This window comes from Callithrix jacchus, chromosome 5, assembly GCF_049354715.1.
Source record: "Callithrix jacchus isolate 240 chromosome 5, calJac240_pri, whole genome shotgun sequence".
In the NCBI taxonomy this organism is placed as follows: Eukaryota; Metazoa; Chordata; class Mammalia; order Primates; family Cebidae; genus Callithrix; species Callithrix jacchus.
The window spans coordinates 2662566-2676154 of record NC_133506.1 but is presented as its reverse complement, the minus strand read 5'-3'; the positions used below and the strand labels follow the sequence as shown (position 1 = coordinate 2676154).

Sequence of the window (13589 nt, the reverse complement as noted above, 5' to 3'; positions counted from 1 at the left end):
CCAGGTATCCCTGAGTATGACAGGTACATTCTGGGTTGTGGGTTCCCAGGGGTGGGTCCTTCTAACTCTTGGTCCCACTTTCATGTTTCCGGGAGTTCCCCCACTTTACCTGTCCAGCTCTTTCCAGTTGAGTGGTGTCCTCTGCACAGTCACAGGTAAGGGCATGTCCTTGCCAGGGAGCGGGCTAGCCCTCTGCAGGACACAGGGCTCCTTGAGGAGGCAGCAGATGTCTTCAGCCAGCTCTGAGGAAGAGACCCCCATCCTTGACATGGCCGACTCACCCTGTTTCTCCCCAACAGCCCTCACCCTGACAGCCCTCTACACGTGGCAGAAGGGGGCGTAGCTACCAAAGAGGGACAGGACATGAGCCCCAAGCTGTTGCTTTCATGGAGACAGATAACGGTCAAAGGTCTTTCTGGGCTAATTTTGGGAGACAATCCACTGTATGATTTAGGGTGAGTTAATGGACCTCTTGAGCCCAAGTTCTGGTTAGGAAAGTGCTTTGGGAAGGAAAAAGCTAAGGAATGCCCAGTCTCTACTTCCACTGGCAGTGCCTGCTCCTGCAGTGGGTGACCTGCAGAAAACCCCCATGAGTTTGCTAGGAGTGCTCTTCGCTCTCTGTCCCCTGATCCTGTCCTTAGGGAGTCAGGATCAAATCCCACACAGCAGCAGCTTTGGGCCTGGTTCCTGTGGAGAGAACTGCTGCCAGGGGCTCTGAATCAGAACCAGAGGGGTAGGCAAGGTACCGACCCGAGCCTACAGAGGAGATCTGTGGCTTTTCTGCCGGGCATGAAGTAAAGACAGGGCTCCCAGCCTGCATTTCTTGGCACAGGGCCTGGCATGAAAATAGGGGAGGCCTCTCTTCTGTCTGAATACTCCATAGCAGGTAAAACATACAAGAGCACAACTGCCTGCTCCTCCCCATATACTATCCCAGCCTATTCCTGGAGTCAGAGAAAGGCCATACCAGAGTAATGGTCCACCAGAGCCTGGAGTGAGGGGAAGGTGAGGCGCGGTGAGATGTACAGCCAGCCATTGTCAAGGCGCTGGATCCTGTAGTGTCTGATCCGGTCCCAGGAAGCAGGGCGGCTGAGGCGGACTGACAGGGAGTAACAGCCTGAGGAGAGAGGGGTCCAGGGTGTCACCAAGGCCCTGCTGGGACTCAGTGCCACCCAGGTTGGGAAACAAAGATAGGAAACATGGCCACAGGGCCCCAGCAGAAGGGAAGCGTCTGGGGCAGAAGCAGGATAAAGACTTGCTCTCTTGGTCATCAATATCACGTTCATAATAGATGGGGATCTTGTGAGGGTGAAATCACACACACAGAGCTCTCAGCACAGAGTCTGGCACTGTGTACTTGAACATTCAGCGTTGGCTATTCTTAGACTCAGGTGGCAGAAGTGTTAGGATGTAAAAACATTGTCAGTAGATGGCGGCAAGGAGGTAGAGAAGTAGGAGCTCCCAGCCTGCTGGTGGAAGAGATTAGTACAAGCCACCTTGGAAATAGTTTGGCATAAACTAGATGAGCTGAACATGCACGCACCCTACAACCCAGCAGTTCTACCCCAGCATATTACCTTAGAGGCACACAAACAAGGATATTCATGGCAGCATTGTTTGTAAAAGTCAAAATGGCTGTAATCCCAGCTACTCGGGAGGATGAGGCAGGAGAATTGCTTGAACCCAGGAGGCGGAGGTTGCGGTGAGCCGAGGTCACGCCATTGCACTCCAGCCTGGGTAACAAGAGCGAAACTCCTTCTCAAAAAAAAAACAAAAAAAAGTCACAATGGCAAACAGCCCATTTGAGCTCAAGAGTAGAATAAATTGTGGACTATAGAGTGTAATACTATACAACAGTAAAAATAACTGCTACATACATAGGCATAAGTAAATCTTGGAAATAATAAGCAGAACAACATTACGGAACATACATTCAGCCGGATTCTATTTAAAGTTCAAAGACAGCCAAGATGACCTTACATGTTTCACAGGGACACACAACAAAGCTCTGAAGAAAAGCAACTGAATGATTAACACAGTGACGTACGAGAGGGGGCTACAAAGCATTTGTTAGGTAATTTCCACTGGGAAGTGGGCACATGGACGTTATTTTTATTTTATTTATTTATTTATTTTTTGAGGTGGAGTCTTGTTTTGTTGCCAGGCTGGAGTGCAGTGGCATGATCTCTGCTCACTGCAACCTCTGCCTCCTGGCTTCAGGTGATTCCCCTGCCTCATCCTCCTGAGTAGCTAGGATTATAGGCATGTGCCACCACGCCCAGCTAATGTTTTGTGTTTTAGAACAGATGGGGTTTCACCATGTTGACCAGGATGATCTCGATCTCCTGACCTCATGATCTGTCTGCCTCAGCCTCCCAAAGTGCTGGGATTACAGGCGTGAGCCACTGTGCCCAGTCTACTTTTATTTTTTATTTTTATTATTAATTTTAGCAATTATAGTGGACAATAGCAATCAAATTATAGACCCATGAAAGGGGCAGTTTTGGTAGAAGAAGCTTGAGTAGTCCCTATGGTGGTGCTTATGGATCTGGTGTTGAAAGTGGTAGCTATAGGCCAGGCGTGGTGGCTCACACCTGTAAGCCCAACACTTTGGGAGGCCGAGGTGGGTGGATCATGAGGTCAGGAGTTTGAGACCAGCCTGGCCAAGGTGGTAAAACCCTGTCTCTACTAAAAATACAAAAATTAGCTGGGCGCAGTGGCAAGCACCTGTAGTCCCAGCTACTTGGGAGACTGAGGCAGGAGAATCGGTTGAACCTGGGAGGCAGAGGTTGCAGTGAACTGAGACTGTGCCACTGCACTCTAACCTGGGTGACAGAGTGAGACTCCATCTCAAAAAAACAAAACAAAAAACAACTGAACATCACTTGTTAATGATGAGGATATATAAAATTAAAATTTATTTTAAAAATAACTGGGCCAGGTGCGGTGGCTCACACCTGTAATCCCAGCACTTTCGGAGGCCAAAGTGGGTGGATCACCTGAGGTAGGGAGTTCAAGACCAGCCTGACTAACATGGAGAAACTTCATCTCTACTAAAAATACAAAATTAGCCAGGCCTGGTGATGTATGCCTATAATCCCAGGTACTTGGGAGGCTGAAGCAGGAGAATCACTTGAACCCAGGAGGTGGATGTTGCAGTGAGCTGAGATCACACCCCTGCACTCCAGCCTGGGCAACTAAGAATGAAACTCCATCTCAGGGAAAAAAAAAAAAAGAACTGAACATTGGCCAGGGACAGTGGTTCATGCCTGTAATCCAAGAACTTTGGGAGGCTGAGATGGGAGAATCACTGAAGCCCAGGAATTTGAGATGGGCCTGGGGAACATGGCGAGAGTCTGGCTCTACAAAAAATTTAAAAATTACCCAGGTATGGGTGGTGCATGCCTGTGGTCCCAGCTACTCCAGAGGTTGAGGCAGCAGATTCATTTGAGCCTGGGACATTGAGGCTACAGTGAGCCAAGATTATGCCACTGCACTCCAGCCTGGGCAACAGAGCAAGACCCTGTCTCAATCAATCAATAATCCCAGAACTTTGGGAGGCTGAGGCAGGTGGATCATGAGGTCAGGAGTTTGAAACCAGCTGGGCCAACATGGTGAAACCCCATCACTACTAAAAATACAAAAAAATTAGCGGGGTGTGGTGGTAGGTACCTGTAATCCCAGCTACTCGGGAGGCTGAGGCAGGAGAATCGTTTGAACCTGGGAGGTGGAAATTGCAGTGAGTCAAAGTTGCGCCACGGCACTCCAGCCTAGGTGACAGAGCAAGACTCTGTCTCAGGGCAAAAATTAAAAATAAAATAAAAATAAAAACAACTGAACGTCAAGTGAGGCATGATGGTTCAAGCATACAATCCCAGCTACTCAAAAGACTGAGGCAGGAGGATCCCCAGGAGTTCAAGGCTGCAGTGAGCTGTGATTGTGCCATTGCACTCCTGCCTGGGCAACAAAGCAAGATCCTATTGCTGAAAAAAAATTGAACATCAGTGTAATTCATCAGATTAATAGAATAAGAGAAAAAATACAGGCTGGGCGAGGTGATCACGACTGTAATCCCAGCACTTTGGGAGGTCGAGGTGGGTGGATCACGAGGTCAGGATTTCAAGACCAGCCTGGCCAACACAGCAAAACCCCCATGTCTACTAAAAATACAAAAATTAGCCAGGCATGGTGGCAGGCACCTGTAGTCCCAGCAACTCAGGAGACTGAGGCAGGAGAATCGCTTGAATCTAGGAGGCAGAGGTTGCGGTGAGCCAAGATCATGCCACTGCACTCCAGCCTGGGCAACACAATGCGATTCTGTCTCAAACAACAACGACAAAAAATCATGATCACCTGAAAAAATGCAGAAAAATCATTTGACAAAATTCAACACCCTTCATGATTAAAAAACAAAAGCAGAAAACATGAATAGAGTGTGTTAGTTTCCTATTGTTGCTGTAACAAGTTACCATCAATTTAGCAACTTAAAATAACACAAAGTATTATTTTACAGTTCTGGAGGTTAGAAATATGAAATGAGTTTCACTGGACAAAAATCAGGATGTCAGCAGGGCAGTGTTCCTTTTGCAGGCTCTAGAGAAGAATCCATTCTCTTTTCTTTTTGTTTCTAGAAGCGATAGGCATCCCTCTGCTCATGGCTCCTTCCTCAGTCTCCACAGCCAGTAGCATCTTCCTGCCTCTAACTCTAACCTTCCTGCCTCCCTCTCATAAGCATCCTGGTGATTATACTGGGTCCAACTGGACAATCCAAAATAATCTTCCCACCTCAAAATCCTTAATCACGTCTGCAAACTCTTTTTGCGATGTAAGGTAACATTCACAGGTGCTGCGGATTAGGACCTGAACATTGTTGGGGGATGATTATTCTGTCTACCACGGAAGCATACCTGATACAGAGCATCTGTGAAAAATCTACAATTAAGGCCAGGTACAGTGGCTCACCCCTGTAATCCCAACACTGAGAAGCTGAGGCAGGCAGATCACCTGAGGCCAGGAGTTGGCGACCAGCCTGGCCAACATGGTAAAACCCCCTCTCTACAAAAATAGAAAAATTAGCTGGGCATGATGGTGTGCACCTAAAATCTCAGCTACTTAGGAGGCTGAGGCAGGAGTATTGTTTGAACCCGGGAGGCGGAGGTTGCAGTGAGCTGAGATTGGGCCACTGCACTCCAGCCTGGGCGACAAGGCAACACTAAGTCTAAAACAAAACAAATCTACAACTCACATACTTAATGGGAAAGATTGATTATTTTCCTTCTGAGGTTGGCAACAAAGCAATAATGTTCTTACCATTTCTACTCAATGTTGTACTAAGGGTTCTAACAAGTGCAAGAAAAAGAAAAGAATATGGACTGGAAAAGGCACAGTACAACTGCCTTTACTTACAGATAATACAGTCATATGTAGATAATCCTAAGGAATCTGTCAAAAAGCTACTAGAACTAAAAAGTTAACTTAACAAGGTGACCCAAAATCAGTATGCTTTGAGAAGATATTGACACCAATAGGGTCTCTGCTTCCTTTTGTTATTTTTGCCTGATTGGGAGCCCTTTGACCTTTGAACTTTAATTCTTTTTTTTTTTTTTTTTTTTGCAACAGAGTTTTGCTCTTGTTGCCCAGGCTGGAGTGCAATGGCACAATCTCGGCTCACCACAACCTCCGCTTCCTGGGTGCAAGCGATTCTCCTGCCTCAGCCTCCCGAGTAGCTGGGATTATAGGCACCTGCCACCACACCTGGCTAATTTTGTATTTTTAGTAAAGACAGGGTTTCTCGTTGGTCAGGCTGGTCTTGAACTCCCAATCTCGGGCGATCCACCGACTTTGGCCTCCCAAAGTGCTGGGATTATAGGTGTGTGCCACCATACCTGGCCTTTAAAAAAATTTTTTTAGAGACAGTTTGACTATGTTGCTCAGGCAGGACTCAAAATCCTGGGCTCAAGTGATTCTGTTGCCTCAGCCTCCCAAGTAGCACTACAATGCCAGCTTGTATTCTATACCTTTGAGGAGAGTCTCTTCTTGAGCTGTGCTGTAACCCTGAAAAAACGCTGGTTGGGAATGGGCTAAATATTTGAAAATAGGCCCAAAAAGCCAACCAACCCAGCTGAACTAGTGACCAAGACCTTATATCTTTTCTTCAACCACCTCACCCTGGCCACTGTCACAACAGTTATTAGAATCAGAAAGGGTAGCTACACTTGGGATCTGGTTGTTGGTCTCAGGGATAAGAGGTCCTCAGGAGTCATCCATCACTGATTGGTTCCTTTCTCTCAGCCTCATATCCAACCCAACAAAAAGTCCTATTTGGTATGGTCAGAACAGAGCCAAGAGCCCACCACTTTTCACCTGGACAGAGCCTGCTACCGTTTCCTGCGAGGCTTCCTCTCTTTGCAGCAGCAGGTCAGGGGTCAGGTCGTCTCACTCCCTTACTCAGAATCCTCCCTGTCACACTTAAAATCAATCCCAAGTCCTCTCCCTGGAAAGGCTCTGTGTGACCTGACTCCCAACGCCCCCCTCCCCTCGTCCCATCTCCCATAGTTTCCTGCTGAGGACATGCCTCCCTGAGGCCGGTGCTCACACACTCACACCCTGGCACTCTGTATCCTCCGAACACCGCTTTATTTCCTCTTGGCATTTATCACTCTCACATGGCATTTATTCACTGTCCACCTCACCAACTGGATTGTGGGCAGGAATCTTGCTTTTTATACTGCAAAGTCTCTAGTGTTTTGAACAGTGCGTGGCACTGTCAACACACAGTATGCATTGGTCGAATGAATGAAACTGTGATAAACACTCGGACAGAGCCATGATTACAAGCAGTTTTAAGGAAAGCTCATCACCATTTGCACTTTTACTGTCTGTGAGCACAGATGGTGTTGGGATTGATTCTTGAAGGCTTATCATTGCACGGTTTGCAGCAAACACATATTGAGCACTGACTAAGCCCTACCCAGCCTTAGGCATAGAAGGCCCACCCAGAGCCATCCCTTAGCTGAAGATGGAGTGCTGTGGGGTACACAGGTCCAGCTGACTGACTGGGGAGCAGCCCTAGAGGTGATGGGGAGGTGACTTTGGTTCTGTCCTTGGCAGTCTGATGCTAAAAATAGGCTGAATCTTCCTATTTGGAGGTGGTCGTCTTCCCAAGCTCTTCATCCTCTCTCCTCCTCTCAACATGCACAGGGATGCTCACCTGCTCATTCATTTATTCAATATACATCCGCTGAGCACCCACTACATGCCCAACACTGCTCTAGGCCCAGACACAGGTATGAAATCACCACACTCAGGGGAAATAAGTGCAGTCTTGCCAGCACATCCACAGCTGGGATTTTCCTTAATGGTCCTCATTTCAAGTATTTAGTTCCTGTATTATTCCCATCAGACCACGTACACTGATTTTTTTTTCTTTCTTTTTTTTTTTTTTTTTTGAGATGGAGTTTCACTCTCATTGCCCAGGCTGGAGTACAACGGACATGATCTTGGCTCACTGCAACCTCCACTGCAACCCCACCTCTACTAAAAATACAAAAATTAGCTGGACCTGGTGGTGCACACCTGTAGACCCAGATACTCAGGAGGCTGAGGCAGGAGAATCGCTTGAAGCTGGGAGGCAGAGGTTGCAGCAGTGAGCTGAGATCACACCATTGTACTCCAGCCTGACAACAGAGTGAGACTCTGTCTCAAAAAAAAAAAGAAAAAAGAAAAGAAAAAATTAGCAGGGCCGGGCATGGTAGTTCACACCTGTAATCTCAGCACTTTGGGAAGCCAAGGTGGGTGGATCACTTGAGGTCAGAAGTTCGAAACCAGCCTGGCCAATAGGCTGGTCCACTATCTGCAGCCTGAGGACAAAAGCCATGACTTAGCAGGCCTGACTTGGGGGAGATGCTCAGTAAGTGTTTCCCAATTGACAGTGGACAGAGGTGAGCCCCACAGGGGCAGGAACCATGTCTTGCTCATCAATCCCCCTTATAGTGCCTGATACAGAACAGATACACAGCAGGATAGCCAGTGGGGGCTGCTGCTGGAGCCTGTCGCCAACCCTATGCTGACCTCTGCACAACGCTGTGACATCTGCAAAGTCTTCCAGACCCCCTTCACAGACCAAGATTTGGGGCCTGACTAGAGCCTGGCCATGGCTGTCCCCAGGCCTATCATATAGCCAGGTATGCTAGTGGGACTCAAGAAGATGGGGTATTCCCACTCTGGACTCTGATTAGTGTCCCTGGTAGCTCAGGGTCCCAGGCCTTCCTCCTTGGTCCACACCAAGGCTTAAACACCTGTGGTATCCCCATCCCAGAGGTGCCTTTGGGCCAACGAAAAGCTGATCCTGGTATCACTCACTCACTCACTCACTCACTCAGTCAATGGCTTATTCCCACTATATAAGACAAAAGCATAATGTAAAATACATTGTCTCTTATTTCATTCTGGGTTCCCTAGATTCGAACTGTGTTTTCAAACTCAAGAGAACAGTAGAACCATCCAGAGAGCTTGCCCAAGAAGTAAATTTCTGACCTCTGCCCCCAAAGTCTGATTCAGTTAGGTCTGCAGTGGGCCCACAAGTCTACAGTGTCATCACGTTCTCCTGATGATTCCTATACCCTCAAGAGTGAGAACCACTGTTCTATGAAGTCACTTGGACCCCTAGAGTCACTGTGGTGTCAAACCACAGTACGAAAGTTTACACTGTGACCCAGGACACACCTCATAAAAATCCTGAAACAAAAGTTCTATGATGCAATATTTACCCCAATCATGGTGATGTTCTCTGAAATTTCACTACAAACACACACTGGTCCAGACCCACCAACGTAGTGGGTTCTGACCCTGGCTATACATCAGAATCTCCTGGGCAGCTTTTACAGTATGCAGACCACATCCCTGACCAGTGAGATCAGAAACTCTGGAGGTGGGTGCATGCATAGGTAGTTTGTTTATTGAATTTATTTATCTATTTTTAAAAGACAGAGTCTTGCTCTGTCATCCAGGCTGGAGTGCGGTGGTGTGATCACAGCTCACTGCAGCATCGACCTCTTGGGCTCAAGTGATCCTCTTGTCTCAACCTCCCAAGTAGCTGAGACAACAGGCACATGCCACCACACCTGGCTATCTATCTATCTATCTATCTATCTATTTATTTATTATGACAGAGTCTCAGTCTGTTGCCACAGCAGAGTGCAGTGGTGCAATCTAGGCTCACTGCAACCTCCAACTCCCTGGTTCAAGTGATTCTCTTGCCTCAGCCTCCCAAGTAGCAGGGGCTACCGGCGTGTGCCACCACGCCCAGCTAATTTTTGTATTTTTAGTAGAGACGGGGTTTCACCAAGTTGGCCAGGCTGGTCTCATCTCCTGATCTCATGATCTGCCTGCCTTAGCCTCCCAGAGTTCTGGGATTACAGGTGTGAGCCACTGAGCCTGGCCAAATTTTTTTGTTTTAAGAGATGGGGGTCTCCTTTTGTTGCCCAGGCTGGTCTTGAACTCCTGAGCCCAAACAATCCTCCTGCCTTGGGCTCACAATATGCTGGGATTACAGGTATGAGACACTGTACCTGGCCCATAAACTGATTTCCTGACCCACACATTGGCCATGACCTGCAGGAAAACTTTACCTTTCCTGGAGCATTGGTAAATTTCATTTTTCTCCCCCGCTAACATTTTTCATCTTCCTCTTTGATAACAAGAGCTGCATTCTGATCCATCCCCTTTTGGAGCTGGCTATGGAGATCTGGAGACTTTAGTCCCAGTAATTATGTGGATCTTTTTGGCTTTTTTTGTGTTTTTTTGAGACGGAGTCTCGCTCTGTCACCCAGGCTGGAGTGCAGTGGTGCAATCTTGGCTCACTGCAACCTCTGCCTCCCAGGTTCAAGCAATTCTCCTGTCTCAGCCTCCCAAGTAGCTGAATTACAGGCACCTGCCACCATGCCCAGCTAATTTTTTTGTATTTTTAGTAGAGACGGGGTTTTGCCATGTTGGCCAGGCTGGTCCCAAACTCCTGACCTAAGGTGATCCACTCACCTCGGCCTCCAAAAGCACTGGGATTACAGGCATGAGTCACCGCACCTGGCATTATGAGGATCTTTTTTTTTTTTTTTTGAGACGGAGTTTCGCTCTTGTTACCCGGACTGGAGTGCAATGTCATGATCTGGGCTCACTGCAACCTCCGCCTCCTGGGTTCAGGCAATTCTCCTGCCTCAGCCTCCCGAGTAGCTGGGACTACAGGCATGCGCCACCATGCCCAGCTAATTTTTTATATTTTTAGTAGAGATGGGGTTTCACCTTGTTGACCAGGATGGTCCCGATCTCTTGACCTCGTGATCCACCCGTCTCAGTCTCCCAAAGTGCTGGGATTACAAGCTGGAGCCACCGCACCCAGCCATTATGAGGATCTTATGCGTCCTTAAAGATCTTCATGGATCTTGCTGGGCGAGGTGGCTCATGCCTGTAATCCTAACACTTTGGGAGGTCAAGGCAGGCAGATTTTCTGAGCTCAGGAGTTTGAGACCAGCCTGAGAAACACAGCAAAACCTCGTTTTAACTAAAAATACAAAAAAAAAATAGCCTGGGAGACTAAGGTGAGTGGATCACCTGAGGTCAGGAGTTCAAGACTCGCCTGGCCAACATGGTGAAATCCAATCTCTATAAAAAATACAAAAATTGGCCGGGTGTGGTGGCTCATGCCTGTAATCCCAGCACTTTGGGAGGCCAAGGTGGGTGGATCACGAGGTCAAGAGATCGAGACCATCCTGGGCAACATGGTGAAACCCCGTCTCTACTAAAAATATAAAAAATTAGCTGGGCATGGTGGCGTGTGCCTGTAATCCCAGCTACTCCGGAGGCTGAGGCAGGAGAATTGCCTGAACCCAGGAGGCGGAGGTTGCGGTGAGCCGAGATCACGCCATTGCACTCCAGCCTAGGTAACAAGAGCAAAACTCCGTCTCAAAAAAAACAAAAACAAAAACAAAAATTAGCTGGGCATGGTGGCGTGTGCCTGTAATCCCAGCTACTCAGGAGGCTGAGGCAAGAGAATCACCTGAACCCAGGAGGTCGAGGTTGCAGTGAGCTGAGATTGCACCACTACACTCGAGCCTGGGTGACAGAGCAAGACTCTCAGAAAAAAAAAAATAATTACCTGGGCATGGTAGCACGTACCTGTGATCCCAGCTACCAAGGAGGCTGAGGCATGAGAATCACCTGAACCCAGGAGGTGGAGGTTGCAGTGAGCCAAAATGTGCCACTTCACTCCAGCCTGGGCGACACAGTGAGACTCTGTCTCAAACAAACAAACAAACAAACAAAACTTCATGGATCCTTACAGCTTTCTCCTGTCACTCACACGGTTTTCTCCTTGTATCTGTGCCTTCTTAGGTAAGGGGCAGAGTGGCCATAAGAGCCGGCCACTATACTCTTGGGGCTGAACCAGGTCAGAGAACGGGCCAGGGGTGGGGCAGCTGAGCAGTGAGCACTTCCTGTGGCTTCTCGAGCTCCCAGGGACAGTCTGCAGTGGGGCCTTGCTCCACTCTGCACCGCTGCTGTGGTTTCCTGTTTGCAGCTGTTGTGCTGGGCTGGCCTCCCCAACCCCACTACCAGCCTATGGGTATATGTGAGGTGGGGGTGCTGATGCTGCCTAGAAAAGAGCAGGAGGGGCCTTGGAGAGGTCAACCTAGGAATGACCAAGGGCAAGGGGAGGAGAGGCAAAGAAGCTGGAGAGGGCCCTAGGAGGGAGACTGAGGCAAAGAACAAAGGTACCCACAACCTATCACAGTTGGTTTATATCAAGGCAGGAGCCAGGAGGTCTGTCTGCTCCTGACACCTCCTTCCCTGGTCTGTGGCTGTGCCTGCAGTGCCAACATGAATGCCTCATGCCAATATGACTGCCTTAAGGGACTCAGGGCAGGGGCAGCAGCTCAGAGCATCTCACACCTGGGGTGGGAGAAGTCCCACATGCATGTGTGATGTGGCGCGTCCCGACCCCTCTTGGGCCTGTTTTTTGGTCTATATAATGGGAAGAGGAGGATCCATGAGATGATTTCCAGTGGGTTTCTAGCTCTGACTGGCTACTGACCCAAGAGATCCTGTCACCATTTCAACGTTTTGCCAAGAGATCAGAATCAAGTGTCTTTGAGAGGGAGCAATCACTGTTGGTCAGTGTAGGGAAATTCTGTGACTATACTCTTTTACAAATCCTAGTTGCCAACGAGTTGGCTGAGCCTTGATCCCTATTGTGGGCCATTCACATTCACTTTTATTTTTTCTCTTTTTTGCCTCTGTAACAAGGCACCTGAGACCACTTTTATTTTATAAAGATGGAGTCTAGCTCTGTTGCCCAGGCTGGAGTGCAGTGATGTAGTCAAGGCTTACTGCATCCTGGAACTCCTGAGCTCAAGTGATCCTCCCACCTCAGCCTCCCAAATAGTTCAGGCTGCAGGCACACACCACCATGCCTCACTAAATTTTAAATTTTTTTGTAGAGAAGTGGTGTCATTATGTTGCCTAGGCTGGTCTCAAATTCCTGGGCACAAGTGATCCTCCTACCTCAGCCTCCCAAAGTCCCGGGATTATAGGTGTGAGCCACCGTGCCCAGCCTATATTCATTTTCAGAAATGAAGATTTTTCTTTCTATTGCTTATAGGCTCTTGTGGCAGCAACATGGCAGATAACAGCCAGACTGCTCAACACCAAGGCTAGGAACTCCAGCCCTTCACATCTGGCCTCTGCCCTACCCTCAAGTCCCATCACACTCTTGGCATTTGCGGGACAAGCCCTGGCATGACTGTGAATCTCAAATAGAGGTATGTTTCCCAAACTCTGTGCCATGGAACACTGGCTTCCAGTGACCTGGGAGCTCCCTGAGAGCAGGACAATGCCCACCTCACTCACCAGAGATGCCTAAGGCCTGGCACATACAGTAGGTCCTGTCATTCCCTGTAGCCTCCCCACAGAGACTGTCAAAAATTGCTAATGCCAACTATATCGCAAGTCGTCATGGCGGGTATTGGGAAAAGCTTTCAATTAGCAATAATCACACCTCGGATAAACCTCATTGGCTACGATACTGCCACTGCACAAAGCTGAGAAGTCTTATGTTAACACACATTACCAATCTCTCAGAGAAGGATACGATTTTCGGTGTCCCCTAAACTGACTGCCCCACCCTCTCTATCTCTAAGCAAATGGCCCACAGAACACACTCAGAGAGTCATGGTAATGCCTCTTGTTTGCCCCAGAAGACACACCCAGCACTGTGTCTCTGCTGAATAGCAACTCCCACTGCCTTGGGAGAAAACACAAGCTTCTTAGCCCAGCATCCAAGGCCTCTGTGCTAGAGTCTTGCTCACTTCTAACCTCCTATTGTTCTGAGGTGCAGCCCCCTGGTCCACCCCAGCACCACTGTGTCTTGTTGCCTGGGATCCTATGGGAGCATCCTTAAGTTTCCATTCACGGTCCACTCCTCTCTGAAGCCTCCCTTGATTGCTCCAAAGTCAGCTGCCTCTCCTCTGCTTTCATGGCTTGTCTCCACCTCTCCCAGCCTGGGCCCCACATGGCTCATATGGGCAGGGATGGAGCTGGGG

At 48.5% G+C, this 13589-nt stretch overlaps 1 protein-coding gene and 1 non-coding gene across 2 annotated transcripts in view; both read right to left on the bottom strand.

Annotated features, from left to right (window-relative positions):
* The window catches only part of SLA2 (Src like adaptor 2), a 30872-nt gene that overhangs the window by 1940 nt on the left and 15343 nt on the right, over nt 1–13589 (bottom strand). Inside the window, exons 6-7 of the mRNA XM_003732780.6 lie at nt 968–1117; nt 110–242 (exon numbers count right to left, since the gene is read on the bottom strand). Coding sequence (XP_003732828.4) covers nt 110–242; nt 968–1117 — 283 coding nt within the window. The remainder of the gene's footprint in view (nt 1–109; nt 243–967; nt 1118–13589) is intronic.
* LOC118154140 (U4 spliceosomal RNA) lies at nt 12951–13090 on the bottom strand. Its single transcript, XR_004744038.1, has one exon. It is a non-coding gene; the product is annotated as a U4 spliceosomal RNA (small nuclear RNA).